General features: G+C 41.6%; 1 protein-coding gene across 8 annotated transcripts in view; it reads left to right on the top strand.

Annotated features, from left to right (window-relative positions):
• Positions 1 to 18891, top strand: part of DGKB (diacylglycerol kinase beta) — a 686362-nt gene that overhangs the window by 421241 nt on the left and 246230 nt on the right. Inside the window, exon 21 of one of the 8 annotated variants that reach the window (XM_072650813.1) lies at positions 6603 to 8149. The exons of the other annotated variants lie outside the window; for them this stretch is intronic. Coding sequence (XP_072506914.1) covers positions 6603 to 6741 — 139 coding nt within the window. The 3' untranslated portion in view covers positions 6742 to 8149. Of the gene's footprint in view, positions 1 to 6602; positions 8150 to 18891 lie in introns of those variants that run through there. 8 annotated transcript variants of the gene reach the window in all.

Raw genomic sequence — 18891 nt, 5'->3', positions numbered from 1 at the left:
TTAAAGAGTCTATGATTTTGAAACTCTACTCCTCCCTTCTCCTTCTTCCTGCCCTGCTTGGAAATAAATCTGAAAGTCAAGGCATATCTGCCCTCTATGAGGGTATTGAGAACTCTCATTTACTTGAAGCCTGTCCATCTTTACTGGCAAAGATCAGTGTTGAGACATCATGCTTGTGAGGTAATTAAGAACTGTAACACATCATTTTCTTGGCTTCCAATACTTCAGTGATACCCAATTGTGTGGGTCCCATCCATACCAGTTGGTATTTCTTAAGCACCTATTACACACAAGATTCTATGACAGGTTCTGAGAATATCCAAATTGTAACCATCCAAGGGTCATACCTAGGAACACTAGAGTTCTGTCCAAGATTCCTAGAGGAGGAGTGGGCCCTCGTAGCAAAGGGGATCGGAAAAGGCTTCCTTTCTTCCACAGGCAGTCCATAGCAACCAAGGACAATGATAGTCAAGATTCAAGATGTACATTATACCACTTTAGATTCAGAAGATACTTCAACCACCATCTAGTTTAAGTCAATTCAATGTGATCCAGTAAACCTTTAGGAAGTGTCTACTCTGCACCAGGCACTGTGCTAAAAACTGGGGATTCCAATAAGACAAAGAAAGGGGTTTGCATGGTTGTTGTAATGCAACACAGAAGAACAACTCCAACCTCTGCCAAAAAGTTTCCAAAAGAAAAAAATTCTAGTCACCGAACACCACTCAGTGGCATGGCTTTTTGTTTTTCTGCTTATACGTAGCTGTGTATGATCTGCTTGGGTTTACATCAGAGACCATGGCTTCAAGGTCAACCTGTATGATTTTGAGTACTCTTGCTTCTCAAACAAATCTTTCCTTTTCCAATTTCCTTGTTTTTCTCAGAGTGGTCTCATTATTTTTGCTGGATCCCTTGGATCAAATGTTTTTGCTTTTCACTGATTTTTGTTCCTGTGTTTTGCAGCCTCACTTCTATAGCTCCTGCCCATTGCTTTGCCACCTCGTGCCATGCACTGGACTCCTATCACTGCCCTCCTAAATGTGCCTCCCCTGCCTCCAATCCCCTCTCTGCCCTACACTGCCTTCAGGGAGGTCCTCACGCAGTAATGCATGCCTCCCCTTTAAAGCCTTCAGTAACTCCCCATTGTCCCCATGATTGAGTCTCAGCTCCCTAGCCTCACACTCAAGGCCTGCTTAGCTTGACTGTCCCCTGCCTGCCCTTCCTCACCTCTCTCCCGCTTCCTCCTTTTCCCATTGTGAGCCTTGCAGGAAACTTCAGTTCTAGATACATTGCTCTCCAAGTTCATTTCAGGAATTTTGGCTTTCCCAATATTTCTTATAATATTGTAGCTTCTTAGAACTGGTCTCTTTGGTTGTATCATCATAGAATTCTACCCTAAACATGGCTTCACCCCCTAATTCCCTAGAAAACATAATTCTCTGAACATTTTTATTTGTGTTGAGAGTTCTACCATGTTTCCAGTCACCCAGTTCTGAAATGGAGTTGTAGAAGTATTCATCGTTTCTTTTTCTTCCTGCCCTCCACTATCGTTACCTAAATACTGGACATCTCTCACATCTGTCCCTTTCTCTATATTCATGTGGCTCTTAGCCTAACCAAATTTGGTTTTGTTAGGCCAATAACTTGGAATTAGGAAGAAAATTGTTGCCCACGATATCATTAACAGATTTTAGATTTCACCATGGGAGGTAGAGTAAGATAGAGAGTAGTATCCCCAGCTTAGAGATGAGGAAACTGAGGACCACAAAAATGAAGTGACTTTCCTAAGGTCACAGAACTTGTGATTGTGAGACCTGGGATTTAACCCCACATCATCTGACTCTAAAAATGGCATTCCTTATCTTGAGCTGTGCAAGGAATGATGCTGAAGCTCCATGAAGCTCAGGCCTCCCTCTCTCCTCAGCTCCCCATTAGAAGACAATCTCCCTGAAGGCAGGGATCATCTTTTGTTGTTATTGTTGTTTGGATTTGTACCCCCAGTGGTCAACATAGCACAGGCCACATGGGAAGTATGAGGTTCCTTGAGCGGGAGAGTCTATTTGCTTCATCCCTTTAGCTGTATATCTATCTAGATCTTTATTCCCTTGTCCTGAGACTTGTGGTTTTGTTTTTCCTTCACACACATCTGAATGCTGAGTGCTGGGGAGGTCTTAGGGCAGTTGGGGCAGTCAAGGGTGGCTTCCCAGACTTCTGTGGCATTGCCTGTAAACTGGGGTAACTGCTGGAATCAGAGCAATTAAATGGACTGAATGATTAGAAAGAATTGGAAAATTTGGAAGTGAATTTAAAAGTTAATTTATCTCCATTTTGAAGGGATAGGTGCATTTAACATACAAATAATAGAAGAGAATATCAAGATATGCTAAACATGAAAACTTTATACAATGGTAAGAATGGCTTAAAATTAAAATTAAATAATAATATTTACGGACAATGTGACAACACTTTTTATCCCAAATTTTTAGGGAAGTTGCAGAAATATTCATCTGAAACCTGAGACCACAAGGGATAGATGGTCACAGTATGGCTTTCCAAAGAAAAAATAAATTGTTATTAGTTACTTGGGGTAAAAAGTCCAACTATTTATAATCAGAGAGATGAAATTTAAACAACTTTGAAGTGTCCCTTCATTACCATCACATTGGCAAAAGTGTCTAAAAGCAGCAAAATACATGGTCTCAGTGCTCTGGAGAAATAGGTATATTCATTGATTCTTAGTGGAATTGAAAACATGAAAAAGATCTCTGGAAATCATTTCGGTAATCCACAACTAAAGCTACAAATTATTCCAGTTCATTAAACCAAAAATTCTGGGGGAAAAATAGTTTGTTCAAATAATTCCAAACAGTGTTTTGTATGATTGCAAAAACAAAACAAAGCCAAACCCTCAAGGCAACCTAAATGCCCAACAGTAGCAGAATGGTTAAAACAGAACTTGTGGTGCCTTAATTAATCAATTAATATTTATTAAGAACCATCTAGTACCAGTAAAGGTGCTAAGCAACAGAGACACAAGCACAACGTATCAAAGTATGAAGGAGTCACTGCATTGTTGTATACATAGAACGTAAAAACATGAATGTGTGTTTATGTCTATACATCCACATAAAACACATATAAATATATATGTGTGTGTGTGAATATATGTGTGTGCATGTGTATGTATGTATGACCAGGTGTATGTGTTTGTACATCCATTCAACTTAAAATGTCCACTAGGCAAGGCCATCGGGGACATGGGAAGGAAGGTCAGGGCAGAAACTAGGTCTAGACATGGATTATTTTGTAAGGATGAGAAAGACTTGAGCATATTTGAAGCAGGCAGTAAGGAAGTAAGCTGTTGATGATTCAAGTCCAAGAGAGAAGAGGAAGATTGAGGGCCCAAGTTGTGGAGGAGGCAGGAAGGGATGGGATCAAGGATACATGTTGAAGGGTTGGCCTTTAAAAGGAGAAGGGACCTCCTTTGGGAGAGACCCTGGGAAAGGAGAAGGGAATATACTAATGTCATCAAAGTAGACAAGTGTGATCAATACAGAAAATTCCAAAAAGATACTTATGAAATAATGTAAACTGAACACGGCAGAATCATCAGAACAGAGTTCACAATAAGAAACCATAGAACAGGAACCTATTTATGTCTAATGGTGTCATCTCTATGGTGGTGGTTGGGGAATGAAAAGAAAAAGAAAAAAAGAAATTTAGATGAGAACTTTATAATATATTTAAAATAACAGCAAATTGTACATAACTGATTGGCAGTTTCATGTGTAATCATCTTTTTTATTATCATATGTTATAGGAACCCTTGTTTTATTAATAAATTAAAGATTAAATAAAACTATTCAAATAAATTGAAAAAAACAGAAAACTGATAGGAACTTGCAAGAAGTGACAGAAAAGTTGTAATTCTTTAAAGGGAGAAATTAATTTACACGTAAATACTCAAAAAGGAGCTTTGCTTGTATTGGTGTCCAATGTTAAGTAGTTAATAAAACATTTAATTTTTTAAATGGACAAAAGGTCAGGGCAGTGTCATGTCTAAGGGTCTTGTGGGGACTTCTTTGATAATATCTACTGTACTCTGCGTTCTAGCAGAATTTAGACTAATTATTGAAAGCTTAATGAGTCTCAGACAGGATTGTTCAAAGCATATTTTGCCTTAGAAATAACCGGAAAAATGACTGCCATAATCTACATTGGGTCATCATTTCTCTGTGTGCCTTCCTCATAAAGCCTTAACTTTAAAACATGCCCAAATAAAGTCATCACAATTTAGCAATTCTTTTTGACTGTGGTTTCCATGGGCAGTAATCTAAAAAGAGGCTGACGTGCTCAGAGGACCAGGCCCTGAAGACCTTGGAAGATGCAAGGATGCCCAGCGGGACCTGGGTCTTGTGAACTCTTGCCAATAAACCATGGATAGGTGACAGCTTTTCTGTCCTTGGTGTTTAAGGCAAACCTGGGACTGGGGCCAGCAGAGGGCTCTGGTGCACATGTCCACTAAGGGGATCAGGGCATGTTCTGAGAGCCTGGGACGGCTTTCCTAGGGGAGGCAGAATCCTTGTGAAGTCTGGATTTCATCATGGACAAGCAGGGAGATATTAACACTCATCATCCCTTTCTTTGCCAAGGGGAGCTTCACTTGCCTTTGAATACCACCCAGACTGAACAATGTGCATGTGTGTATGTATGTGTGTGTGTGTATGTACATGTGTGTATGCTGGGGAGGGTCAGAGGCCATCTGTGCACTCAGAGCACATCTACTAATTAAAGAGCCTAGGGTCCCATCTGCTGAACTTCTACACTTTGAATCTGAGATGTAAATAGCATTTTGCTGCAGGCAGACTCTGAGTATACTGGTCTCCCCTTTGCCTAATCGCATCACTACTAGTAGCACCAGCACCCACGTATCTACTAGGTTGTGGCTCAAATGTGGAGCCAGGGATGTGTATAATAAGCCTGAGTCCCAGGCTGAGAGTCTAAGATAGAGGAAAACAAAACTGGGAATCTCCAGAGATGAGGGTGGACCTCTGACCTCCTTTCAGGACCATAGACTCTTACCATCCTCATTCTTTATGGTTTTCCTTTAAGAGGACTGAATGCCTTCGTAGAATTGTGTTACAAAAACACATGGCGGATAGTTTGTAATTCAGGTTTAGGATGATTTGTGTGCCCTTCACATTCTTAACAAGGTTTGGAACATATAGAAATTTCTGTTGTCTGTGAGTAAAAGTTTCAGCTGTTCGACTATGTGCTTGCTTGAAATCCTACAATTAATAACAAGGGCTAGTAATTCCTCACTAAGAATTGATTCCTCATAATTCTGGGTGCTCTAGAGTTACCTGCTGGAATCACTGGACTAGTCCATTTTCTGTCTTACTTGGAGTAAGAGTTGGGCACATCTGTGGAATGGTCCATCATGTGAGAGGGTTTTAAAAAATATTGATATGAAACATATTTGCTCCTTAGAGTTTAAAAAGCATTTAATTCTGCCATTTGTACTTCATGATCCAACACAATGAATGCTTAATAAACCGTTCAAGAAACTGTGGGAAGTTAATTTTAATGTGTAATGGTGTGAGGGGGTCTTCTCTCTTTGCTTCCTACAATGAAGCTTATCACAATTTTATTTGGAAAGATGATGGTTATTTAATAAAGTGACAAACTGTCCCACTGATAGGCTACATTAATTTGCTTCCAAAGTTGTTCCTTGTGTTCCATAAGAAGGTGATAATTAGCTTTGCAGATTAGAATGATGTGCTCCCACCACTTGGGTGGATGCTTGTTAAAATATATTTTCCCCTTTAGATAAACTTCAAAATAATTAAAACCTGTAAAAAAGAGTTCTCTACATGGTCTTTAAAATGAATCCTGCTAAGCTATCACGGTCGTCTTAAGCCAACAGGACTCTTGTAAAGGTTAACATTTGACAAAGACTATGAGGAGTGATTAACTCATCAGTGAAAGCAGGAGGATTAGGCTTTGCTGGAACACCTACAAGCCAACCCCAGGCTCATTCATATCCTGATTTAATTTCTTCCACTGTCATTACTGATTGTACCATTTAATCTTTGATAAGTCGCATGAAATCATCTTGTATGTGTAAATTAACACCCTCAATTTTCATTGCTGTTGAGAGCACAAGATATCGTCAAGGATACTGCAAGTGATTACATTTCAATATTATCCTTACATTAAACACGAATTAAATGCATTTATAGATGCCACATCTGAGTGCCTAAGAGCACCATATAATAAGAATGTTTTTAATTTGGAAGAGTAAAAACACAGTTTATAAAAAAAAATAAACATGGAATGATTTTTTTTTTTAAAGGCCGATCTTTTCATTGCCTTAGGGCTGGCAGGAGCACATTCCCTGAATTTGTTCAACCATCCTGTAATTCCTTAAAGCCTGTCTGCTTTATGTTTGCATAGCTAAGGGCAAATCATTTTCCTGTAGAGTCTGATAATATTAAAAAATACTTCTTAAAATCTATTTCTCATACCAGAATATGGAATGCCCAGTGTGCCTTCAGCAGACACACAACATGTGAAATCTTCTTACAAGGTTCTTTTAACAGGATGAAGAACGGTTTGGTACACAGGAAACTCAGAGGTGGAGTTGCAAGTGGAGAAGTGAAAAGTCGGTTCCATTGGAAGAAAAGTCTTCATAAAAACAAGGGCAAATGTATTATTAAAAGGTGCTTACTGAACTTCTAGAAAAATATTTAGTAATTATTAAGTGATCACATGAATTCCACCCGATTCTATGTTACCAAATCCATTTCTTTTCTTTCTGTGTTAGCATAACAGTGGATCCCATTCTGTCTGATGAGCAAGAGATGTGAGCTGCTTTGCCTATTTGGGCTAAGACTAAGATTAGTTATAGGAACTTAGAATTGTTTAAACATTCAGACTCAAAGAGTAACCATTGATGATGGTTCAGTGCCCTTTGGTAGGAGGTCTCCAGTGGAGTGACCCAGGGACCTATGCAGAGCTTTATGCCATTTGATAACATTTTTATCAATGACCTGGATAAAATTGTGGGTCACATGCTCATCAGAATTTGCAGATGATGCAAATCTTACACATCATAAGACAAAGTCAGGATCTGAAAAGTTCCTCATAGGGGATCTGGTCCATTCAACTCAAGAAATAGATTTTAAGCAGCTTCCTTGTTTAAAACACAGTCCTAGGCCCTTGAAATAGAGATTAATTACCAAGGCCTCGTGGGGAGTAGGGCAGTCAGGGAGGGAATAAATAAGACATCTTGCTCCCTGTTACCTTGGACCCATCACTGCACCCAGCAAGGACTCCATGAGTCTCCTCATATGTCAGACAAGGGTGAGGGTGTGGTGATTTGATGTTCCTGCAGCTGTAAGTGTGACCCTTTGACTCTAAGGAAGGTCTTTGAAGACAGTAGTTGCTCTCTGTGCTCAGATAATAGGAGTAGCACTGAGGGCACTTGGAAGTATTTGATGATTCAATGGGGCTGGAGTCAGGAGGATCTGAGTTCAAATCCTACCTCTGACTGTATGACCCGTCATTTCTCTGAATCTGTTTCTTGTCTCTAAAATAGGAGCAACAGTAGTAGCACTGAGGCCTAGGTTTCTAGTGAATGTGCCATGAAATGGTGCCCTAAATGTATCTTTCATAGCTTAAGGGGCCTTGTCTGGCAGTGAATGAAGATCAATGGCAGTGACGGTGATGGCATGATGATGACAATGATGGTGACCTTGCAGAACAGGAGGAAAGTCCCACCTCCACTTGTGTTCAGTGTTCTCATATTTCACAGAATCAAAGACTCTGAGATTCTTCACACTCCACGGGGCCTACTACAAACCGATTTATTCCTCCTTGGCTTCCCATGACCCCAGTGTCCCCTGAGGCTCCCAACCAAAGACCCCACTTCATACTTCATCCTAACCAGAAGAAATGGAGGCCATGTACTGAGAGCTTCCCTTTCTCATCTCACTCAGCCCTACATCTTCTACCATCCTTTCCTTAAGTCTACTCTCAGATGAAGAGGCACGCCATCTCCATGCCAAGGCACAATTCTTTAGACAAGCCTCTGATATCTCTCTCCCTCTCTCCCTCTCCCTCTCTCTCTCTCCCTCCCTCCCACATCCCCCACCCTCTCTCTCCTTCCCCTTCTCCCTCTCGTCTCTCTTTTTCTCATTCCCATGACTGCTCTGTCTCTCTCTTAATCTAACCATACCCATTAGCCATTAGTCTTATTTCTCTTCCCCTTCTCTCTAAACCCTAGAATGCCATCTGCACTAGGGCCTTTTTCTTCCTATTTCATTCAGTCATTCTTGTCCTTTCCAAAATTATCAATAACGTCCTAGTTCAGTCATACCTGACTCTTTGTGACTCCACTGGGGGTCTTCTTGTCAGAGATAATGGAGTAGTTTCCCATTTCCTTCTCCAACCTACTTTACAGATGGGAAAGCTGAGGCAGGCAAGGTTAAGTGACTTGTCCAGTGTCACCCAGGTAGGAAGTGTCTGAAGATGGATTTGAACTCATGAAGATGACTGCACTCTGTGCCCTGTGATGCCCCCTAGCTTCCCAGTATCCTGGCTCCTTGGTCTCATTGCCTTTTCTCAGTTCTGATCCTCCTGCATCCTCTGTACCATTTTACCTGGTTCATCCCCTTCTCCTGACCACATGCGCCTCTCTTGGTTTTCCTGACTGCTCTTTCTCAGCTCTGCTCCCATATCTCTGACTACTCCTTCTTCACCTCCTTTCCATATTCTTCACCCATGCTCTGTCCAGCTCCTGGAAGCAGCCCCCAGAGCTTGGCCTTTGCTCCGGACTCTTTGCTCCATAATTCACTTGGCCATTTTCTAGCCTCCCCCAAATGCAGATACCAGGGCCATGCAAGTAAGTCTCTTACACCTGGACATTCAGCCTTGGTCTCTCTCCCAAGCTCAGGTCAGGCACCTCCAGCTGCTTCTTGGATATTGTGAATGATCTCTAGGCATTTAAAGCAATGATGTCCGAAAAAGCATTGCTTCTCTTTCTCTCAGTGTTGTTCTCTTTCCCAACTTCCCTATTGCTACTGAGGGCACCACCCTCCCCCAATTGCCTAGCCTCCCAACCTTGGCCTTGCCATCCAATGCTGGCTTCTTGTGACCCAGAGGCATGCTGGACATATTTAACATCTGGTTCTTTGGAGGGGGGAAAGTGCACAGTGCACTTTTAAGTTTTATATCTATTATTATCATTTTCTCCATTCCTCTCAAATCTAGACAATCAATAAAAAAAATCAAGCCCTTATTCATAGCATTTACTGATTTCTGAGGTATCAGTGCTCAAGTTGAATATTTAACTATTGACTCTTCTGGGCCCAGAAGCTGTCTATTTTTATGTCACTAGTTTTTTACATGTTGGCTCCCCTACTAGAATGTGAGCTCATGGAAGAATGATTTTACCTTTTTTTCTCTTATATTCAGTATTTAGAATAGGAAGCATTATCACCTAGCTAACACAAAAGGAACCAGTTAACCCAAACTGTTAACATCTAAAATATCTACTTTTCAAAGTCTTTGAAATATTGTTAGAAATAATTTACTAATGGAAATGCAAATTGTCAAGGCCACCAGGATCTTATTTAACGGGAGCTCCTCTAGATCCACTCTGAGCACCCACAGTCTGGGTCTAAAGTCTCTCAGCCAGAGTCTTTAAGTTTATTGGTGTCTGCTGGTACCTTGGAGCCATTATGCATCTGCAGTTTTTGAAGGATAGGGATTGAATAGATCCACAGGGATACTGACACCTGTAATTCCATGGAACAATTCTTTTAAATTAGTTCCATGATCAAAATTAGAGACTCATTTGCTCTGAACCTGGACAGGGTCAGTCTATCCACTGTAAATGACTACAAAATCTTGCTTTTAAATATTAAATGGTATCTTCCAAGGAAATGCCATGCTGGATGGTTGTGTTGAGATCTTCTCCTTGGGGGAGTTCTTGGATTGGAGAACCCGTGATGACTGTTGTGATCCAGTGGTCCAGTCGTATGGGAATGTTCAGTTGATTAAATTTCCTTCTTCTGTCTTATTATGGTTTTACAAAGGGAGCTGCTGCTGTCTTTGGTGATAATAGTCGAATGTCATGAGAAGAGAATAGTGCCCTCTTGGGGATCTTGGCTACTTTTATCAGAAAAACAATGTAGGATGCCACCTTGACATGTCCAGAGCTGGATGTCAGTCCTGAAGTATTCATTTTAGTCTATGTAGCACTGATCGGGTGGGAAGAGGAACACAGCAGAGCTGTTAGTGGCTCTGATAGCTGGAATGCCTCCTGGAACAGATGGCTTTTTAAGAGTTTTTGAAGGAGAAGAGCAAGGTGTCCTGATGTATATTAATTAGGAGGCTGTTCCAAGCAGAGGGGGGTGGTTTGGAAAAATTCATGAAGCCTTGAGTGGGCGACTGCTATAAGCATGCAGAATTTCAAAATAACCTGAGATTTATTTCTCAGAAGGCCATGAAACAATGCACACAAACACACTTTGTATGATACAGAGAGGGGCATTAAGAAACTGGTTAAGTGTCATAGTTTAACAACAAACATTGAAAATAGCAGAGGAAAAACAAACCAAGCCAGGCAGAATTTTCACTTGGAATGCTTGACTATTGTCCACTGGCCAAACACAAAGAGCTCTAATTAGGAGAGCCTGAGGAAAACGAATTTGCTGATTTTGTTTTTCCAAAGAGCAAAGCTGCCCAAAGCATTTCAAGAAGCCAGAATGCAATAATGCTTCACGGCTCCCATTCCTGTAGAAGACCCCACTTTGTGGAGAGTCAACTCAGTGAAATGCTTTATTGGATAAAGGTCTATGGAGCAGATGAGGGGAGGTAACAAGACTTTGTAACCTACACTGGTTCCTTTCCCACCTGCCCCAAGTCTATACTGTGGCCATCCAGATCACCTCCAGAACTAATGGGGCAACCTATGGGCCAATTGAACTAGCATTCTATTGGAACTTGTCTCCTTCAGTTATCTTCAGACTCTCCAACATTACAGATCTCTCCTTTTCCATGGGCTGCTATTCCTTCTGCTTCTTCTACTATGGCTTCTTCCTCTTCCTCTTTCTCCTCCTTCTCTTCCTCTTTCTTCTCCTTCGCCTTCAAGCATAACTAGATCACCATGATCTTGAGAAAAACTTGCCTTGTCCCTTCTGTTCTCTCTAGCTGTCTCCTGCTTTCTCATATTACGAACATAGCCAACCCTCTCAGATAACTAGTATGAACACTTTATTCAGTCTTTTCCAAGTCACCATTTTATTATTTGCTTAGAAGTCATTTTCCCCTTGAATTTCCAGCCTCAGAAATCTAGATTCTGTTTGCACTGTCCCACTGACACAACACTTGCTATAAGAAACATCTGTTTAATCAGGGAAACCACATAGTCCTAGGTTTCTAGATCACATCATAGGGCTCAAGTTACCATGGTATAGACTGATCATTTTGCTCAGCCCCTTCATATTCAGAAGGTCAGAGAAATTGTGATTGATCCACACTGGCACAGGAAGTAAGGAGAAAGGTGATGATCAGGTTCTAAAATCACCAAGCATTTATTGAGCACCAATGTCCCTTTGTTACCTGTGGTATTGTCCAAAAAAACCTGGACATGGCACCAAAAAAAATCTGCCTTATCTTGAGCCTTAGAAATTCCAGGGTTCACCATCCAACAGGGGCAACAGAGCCTGACTTTCTCAGGGGAGACCCTGGGAGGCTGCAAGAACTGTGGGAAATGACAACTGATAAATGGTCAAAGGATGTGAAGAGGCAGCTTTCAGATGGAGAAATCAAAGCTATCGATAGTCATGTGAAAAAATGCTCTAAATCACCGTTGATTAGAGAGATGTAAATCAAAACAGCTCTGAGTTACCACATCACACCTATAGGATTGACCAACATGACGAAGCAGGAAAATGATAAAAGCTGGAGAAGATGTGGGAAAATTGGAGCACTAATGCATTGTTGTTGGAGTTGTAAACTGATCCAAACATTCTGGAAAGCAATTTGAACTATGCCCAAAGGGCTATAAAACTGTGTATTCCTTTTGACCCAGAAATGCTGCTTCTAGGGCTGTATTCCAAAGAGATCATAAAAATAGGAAAAGGACTCACATGTACAAAAATATTTATAGCAGATCTTTTTGTGGTAGCAAAGAATTAGAAATTGAGGAGATGCCCACTAATTAATGAATGGTTGAACAAGTTGTGGCATGTAAATGGAATGAAATACTGTTGTTGCCTAAGGAATGATGAACAGGTGGATTTCAGAAAAAAAAAAATTTGGAGAGACATCCATGAGCTGATGCTAAGTGAAGTGAGCAGAACCAGGGGAACACTGTACGTAGTAACTGCAATATTATTGAATGAGCAAGTTTAATAGACTCATCTCTGCTTAGCAGTGTAATGATCTGAAACAAAATCAAAACAGTCATGATGGAAAATGCTATCCACATACAGGGAAAGAACTTGGGAGTCTGAATGCACATCAAAGCATACTGTTTTTCCTATGTGTTTGTTTATTTATCTTTCTCATGGTTTTTCCCTTCGGTTCTAATTCTTCTTTACCATATGACTAATATGAGCATAGGTTTAATATGATTGTAATGATTTAATATGATGCAGTATGATGTATACTCTATATGAGATTACACAGTATTTTGGGGAGAAGAAGGAGAGGGAGAAAATTTAAAACTTAAAATCTTATAAAAGTGAATGTTGGAAACTAAATACACACACACACATTTATATTTTAAAGAAAAATAACCGCGGGAAATGAGAGTAAGAAACCCCATATTCATCTTCCACCACCACACATTAGGGCTCCTTTGACCAACTTACTCTCTGTGTGACTCTGGACAATTTATTTAGAATCTCTGAACTTGTTTCCACTATCTGTTAGATGGGGATAATAAAAGCACCTACCTCATAGAGTGGTTGTGAGGATTAATTGAGATGTTAATAATAATAAAAAAGAAAGAAAAAAATTGCTTGATGAATGAATGAATGAGTCCGGGAAGTTCTGCAGCCTTGCCTTCCATGTAGAGTTTACTCTCTTTGTTTACAAAGCTCTTAAGTGTTCTGAGGTTTTCAGGTTGCTGACTGAGGTCAAAGGAACTATTTCCCATAATTTGGATGGCCCAGTGCATTCACAAAATGAGTTAGTCACAGACTTTCAGGATTAGCCTGCATTGGAAGCTGGCTGAACTTGGGGATGATTTCACCAAGATTCTCATTCTGGTGACTTGATTGTTCTAGATGTGTGATTCAGAACTCCTCAAAGCCAGCCAGAGAAGTACCATGGTACCTGTGGTGGGCCAGGGCTAGCAATGGATTCTACCCAGATCTGGGTAGAATCCATTGCTAGCCCTGGGCCTTAGAATAAGTGAGTGGATTGGGTTAGAAGACCTAGGTTAAAGTTATTGTTCTTCCCTCCCTCTCTTGCTGGGCGAGCCCAGAATTGCTAAGCCCATGTGATCCTAACCTTCCTCTTGGGTGCAATGGGCAGAAGTCTGCCCAACTACCTCCCTCACAGGATAACTTTGAGGAAAGCACTTGATGGACTCACTCTCCCTTACTCTCCAACCAGCTTTGTGGATAAGAGCTGGTATTAGGGAAGCCAAGGCCATAGGCCTCCCCACGGGATCCCAGCATGTTCTGGGGCTGAATCTCTCTCCTTTGTTTGGGTCAAATGGCCTTATGAATGGGGAGAAGCAGGAGGTAGAGTGGGAGAATCTGGGTCTGCCTGAGGGAATGACTAAGTATTCTCTACAGGATGATTCCTCCTCTTGGACAAACTGCAGGAGCGCACAAGGGCCTGGTCATCAAGCCTACAAGACAAGAGCAGAAAGCTAAAACCAAGGCAATTCCATGCCTCTCCTTGGAGCCCCGAGTTGACCACCACAGGCTGACTTTTCTTTCCTTCCTTATCATAATCCATGTTTGAATCTCTGATGGGTAATGATTTCCTCCATGTGAATGTAATGAAGTACTATTGCTCCATAAGGAATGAACCTGAGGCTACCACTCATGGGCCACCGTGCTTGCTTAGAGACTGTTGTAGAGAAATGGCGAGTGAAGGAGGGAGGAAGCTTCCCATGAAAGTGAATCAGAGTTTGGCCTCCAACCTGCTGGAGTCCTTGACCCAAGTTAATGGGCTGCTGGATGAAAGTCAAAGCAGATCCAGTTTCCCTCAGCCACTGGGCAAGATTTCTGAAGAGCCTCCACAGCAGCTTGGGTGATGGGTAATGTGCAAACATCTCACTCTGAAGGGACAAGCTGCGTGGTGAATGGAATATTTGTTCAGTAACTCCTTCTCCAAACACACAGAGAGTGCAAAGGTCAGGAGGCAGCTTTTGGCACTTCTCACCTTCCTTTTTCCTGGCCACTCCTGAACTTCAAAGGCAGTGAGGGGCATGAAGTGGGAAAAGTGCACTTGGCTCTTTGTGATTGGGAAAGTGTTTGGAGGAGCAATTACTGGAAAAGTCTCTACACAAGTGGAGAAGCAATCCCAAAATTGGTGGTGACATGGCAGATTAAGTCTAGGACCTGTCACTGATGCACAAGTTATTGGTGAAGATGGAAGGAGGACCCTACTCCAGAAGGGCTAATCCTATCAAATCTGGCTGTGTAACTCCAGAGAGACTCATATTTTACTGTTAGTGTGTTCTAGTATGTGAAGAACTGGGGCTTTCAGTAAACTTCAGACTTAACAGAAGCTAAAAGTACGAAGTTGTAGGAAAATGAGGTAATGCCATCCTAAAATGCATTAAAAGAGGATGAGGGGCCAGGGTTACAGAAGGGGTAGCCCATATCCCCTCTGTCCTGGTCAAGCCACATTGGGAATTCCTTTTTTAGTTCCTGAATCAATATTTAAGGGATGATGTTGGAAAACTGGAGGTCATCCAAAGGATACCTACGATGGCAGAAATCCTTGAGACCATCGTATCTGAAGGTTGGTTGAGGACAATGAGGATGATGATCCTGGAGATTAAACTCACCAGGGACATTGAAGTTGCTTTGGAGGGTTTGAAAGACTGTCCTAAAGAAAACAGGCCAGCTATGAAGCTGTTAGGAAGACAGGTGAAGGGGTCCTGAGTCAAATCAGAAATGGGGCAGAGCAGGGACTAAAGTCCAGTAAAGCAGCCAGGTGAGGAAGGTTTCCATGGTCTTCCCAAAATGTCCAGGCTCAGCTTGTCTTGTCCTAAGCCTCTGATCCTTTCCAGAAAAGGGATGATGGCTCCTATAGGGACACAGAATCAGGAGAAACTTGGGTTCAAATAGTCCTGTCTCAGGTCCTCTGTTTCCTAATCTCTAAAATCAGGATAACAATGTCTGGGTTCTTGATTTTATAGGATTGTTGATCCCATAGCTCCAGTAAGATTCCACTTTTATATAAATTCAAAGTATTATTGAAATATCAGGAATCACGATCCCAAGAGTGAGAATAGGTTTTCTACCTTTCGTGTCTAAAGAATGTTGAAATAACCTACTTTTGTTTCTTATGCTGGAATGCCACCTCATATTCCAAAAATCTCTGATGATATAGAATGGCTTGTGACCACTCTTCTTCTTAGGCACTGGATGCCTTCAATTCAGAAAAAAAATAATGCTGAAGACAGCAGAAATGGTTACCCTGGGGATTAGCTTTGTAAGATACAATAGAAGGACTTGTGTTAGTGGCTTGAGATTCCCCCAAGTAAACCTTAGCATTGGGCTAGACTCCGCAGTATTCTGAAGGATATAGTCGGTGTCAAATACTTATGACCCTATGTGTGATGGATAAGAGGGTAGAGGGACACAATTTCTGTCTAATGAATCATCTTTCTCATGTGACAGTAACAGGAGTGGCATAGCTTTTCTATGTGAAATCCATGAAGACAAATTCATCTGATGTCTCAACTTCTGCCCATTTTACCTCTGTGAACTACGAGGTCAAAGAGGGAGCCAGGGAAAAGAGGGAATGATGAAATCAAGTGAAAAAGCTTCGATTCAATGGTTCAGAACTATCACTTCCATCTCCAAACTAACATCGTCCACACTGGAAGTTAGTAAAGGTTTTGATCTAGAAACGTCCCACTTCAGAGATGTTAGCACTCATTTCCTAGTTTTTACTTTAAAAAGATATATATTTTATTGCTCTGTGAGGTCATTTGCTAAAGTCTGCCAACTAGCCCTTCTTGATTATTCATGGATACGTTTAATTTACCTTTGTTATTAACTAGGATTAAACAGCCTCCCAATGCTGATAGATCTTTTGACCAGTCTTCAAAGAATCCCTGAGATGAGGATAGAGATCCCTCAGGGACCAGCATTGGAAATAGAGACTCCTCTTGGTTGTGTTTCTAATCCAATTAATTTTCATCTCATTTTCTTCTTTTTCCAGTTAAGGATTATAGTTCAGGAGCTTAGTGAAGCTTTCATGGAACAATTTATTTTATTCCCATTTTTTTTCCTGCAAGGTTTGTGCTCCTCCTTTTTATGTTGACATTTACTGCACATCTAAGAGTTTCTAATAAGGGTTATTTATCTTGTATGTTAAGACTTCCCTGCATTTTATATAACAGTAACAGTAATCCTAATAGCTTTTATATGGGCTGCAAACTGCTTTTCATGTGTTTGTCTCACTTGATTCTCACAACAACGCTGTGACGTCAGTGCCACCATTCTCATTTTACCAATGAAGAAACTGAAACCTGCAGAATTTAGTGATTTGCCCAGGGTCAAACACCACCTGTATATGTCTAAGGCAGGATTCAAACTCAGACCTACCTGACTGCAAATTCAGCCCACTATATGCTAGGCCACTTCATGTGATCTTCCAAGAACCTCCAGCATAGTTGCTGTACTACATGTAAAGACACTCCCACTTTAGAGATGAGGAAACTGAGGTTATGCAGCTATGAGTGTTGGTGTTGGAATCCAGTGTGATACTCCTTGGTTCAGTCTATGTGTGGAGGAGACCATTCTTCTTCTAGTCCTCCCAAGGTAGCTCTTCACAGCCCTTACCACCTTTTCCACTCAGCTGCCAAGTCTTGCTCCAGCATCTCCCCCATTAATCCTTTCCCAGCAGAGGCCCCTGTGTCCACTGGCTTAATACATCCAGGCCCCCCTCTTAATCATTGTCACTGCCCTCACTCATACTTGGCCTTCTGATTCAACTTCCATGTAGCTACCAAATTTTATTCCTAAGTATCAGGCCACACCCCATCTCTCCCTTGTTCAGTAAACTCTAGGGGTTTCCTTGATCTCTGGAATGAAATGGAGACTCCTGGGTTCACCATCTACAGCTCTTCATGGTCTGTGTCCCACTCATCTTTCTTGGATGAATTTCCTGTTACTTCCCCTCTTTTCTGTCCGTTGGCTTCTTGTCATTCCCTACAGGTGACCTGGCATAGACCATTTCCCCTTCCCAGGATTCACCTCCTCCTGCTAGCAATCTTCTCTGATGCCACCCTACCCACCCACACAAGATGAGCACAGCTTTTATATGCATGTGTATGTGTGTGTATGTGTGTTCTACACCAAGATTTGCTATTTCCTTCCTACACAATCTGTATTCATTTTTCTGAATAAAACTTGCCCCATCTCCTCTTTAGACTTGTAAGCTCCTTGAAGGCAGAGACTTTGTTTCCCTTTGGTGTTTTGTGTTCTTTACTGCAGTACCTACAGTAGCCACTTACTGAATCAAAGCCTGTAATGTTGAATTGGAGTAAAACCTAGCTCCCTTATCATTCATTGTACTGTGAAGTTTCAAGATTCTCAAAGGAAGGGGAAAAAATGGAAATGCTACATTGCCATCCCTCTCATCTATGATTTTTTCATCAAGTTCAATGTCTTATAGAAAGGGAAATCACAAAAAGAAAAGGAAATCATACACACATACACACAAACTGAGTTATGGAACTTTACCTTTAGAAGCTAAGTGATTACCTTCATTTGGAGCATTTTATCTCCTGGGCTTAAAGAAAAGATCTTGTACCATGTGCTTAATTCCAAAATGAGGTAACCTTGTCATAGAGCCTGGTGCACAGGAGAAATTCTGGTTGGGCTTGCCACCAGGAGAGAAGTAAGTTATCCTGTTGCCTAGGAAGGACCTAAGGAAGATAATAGAGGAGGAGTTTCTAAGGCCCCTGGAGCAATTTACCTCCTTGGAGCAACATTCTCATTATTGAATACTTTGTATTTTAGCTGACCTGTGGAAAAAAATAATTAGCTTGTCTACTTGACAAACTTTGACAATATGCTGAGGTCCTGCTTGGAGCTGTGGATAAGTCGGTCAATAAACATATACTAAGCACTACCCATATGGGGGCATGATGGAGAAGTTCAGAAGCCTGGTAATTGGTGAGAAAGGGGAGGATTGTGCTGAACCCCCTCTTCAAATGGAGGCCCCAGATCCCATGGCCCCACCCTCCAGCCAGAGGGTCCAATAAGAGAGCCAGAGGGGACCAAGGAGATGTCAGGACCAGCAAGTTCAACCTTGCAGCATGGTGAGATGCCCAACGATGAATGTTTGGTGGAAGTCATGATGCTGAGTCAGAGGAGTCCAGAAGTTGGGCAGCTGATGGGGAAGGGATTTTAGAGGAACAGAGAAGGCTCGTTGTCTTCAGCATGGGAGGACAGGTAGAGGCAGACATTTCCCCCCTAGTTTACAAGGTTTCCCTTGCACAGCTCCCGAGAGTCCAAGCGTCCTTTGGCATGGCTGGTTCTGGAATTTCCCATCCAAACCAGGCTCCTTCTGGGATGTGATGGTCACTTTGTCACTTTGGCATTGTCCTCTTCTTGAAATCCAGCTCCCAGGTGACAGTCAATCACTTTCCTAAGTCATACTGCCATTTGTGCACCA

The sequence above is a fragment of the Notamacropus eugenii genome, chromosome 3, assembly GCF_028372415.1.
Source record: "Notamacropus eugenii isolate mMacEug1 chromosome 3, mMacEug1.pri_v2, whole genome shotgun sequence".
In the NCBI taxonomy this organism is placed as follows: domain Eukaryota; kingdom Metazoa; phylum Chordata; class Mammalia; order Diprotodontia; family Macropodidae; genus Notamacropus; species Notamacropus eugenii.
This window is presented reverse-complemented; position numbering and strand designations above follow the sequence as displayed.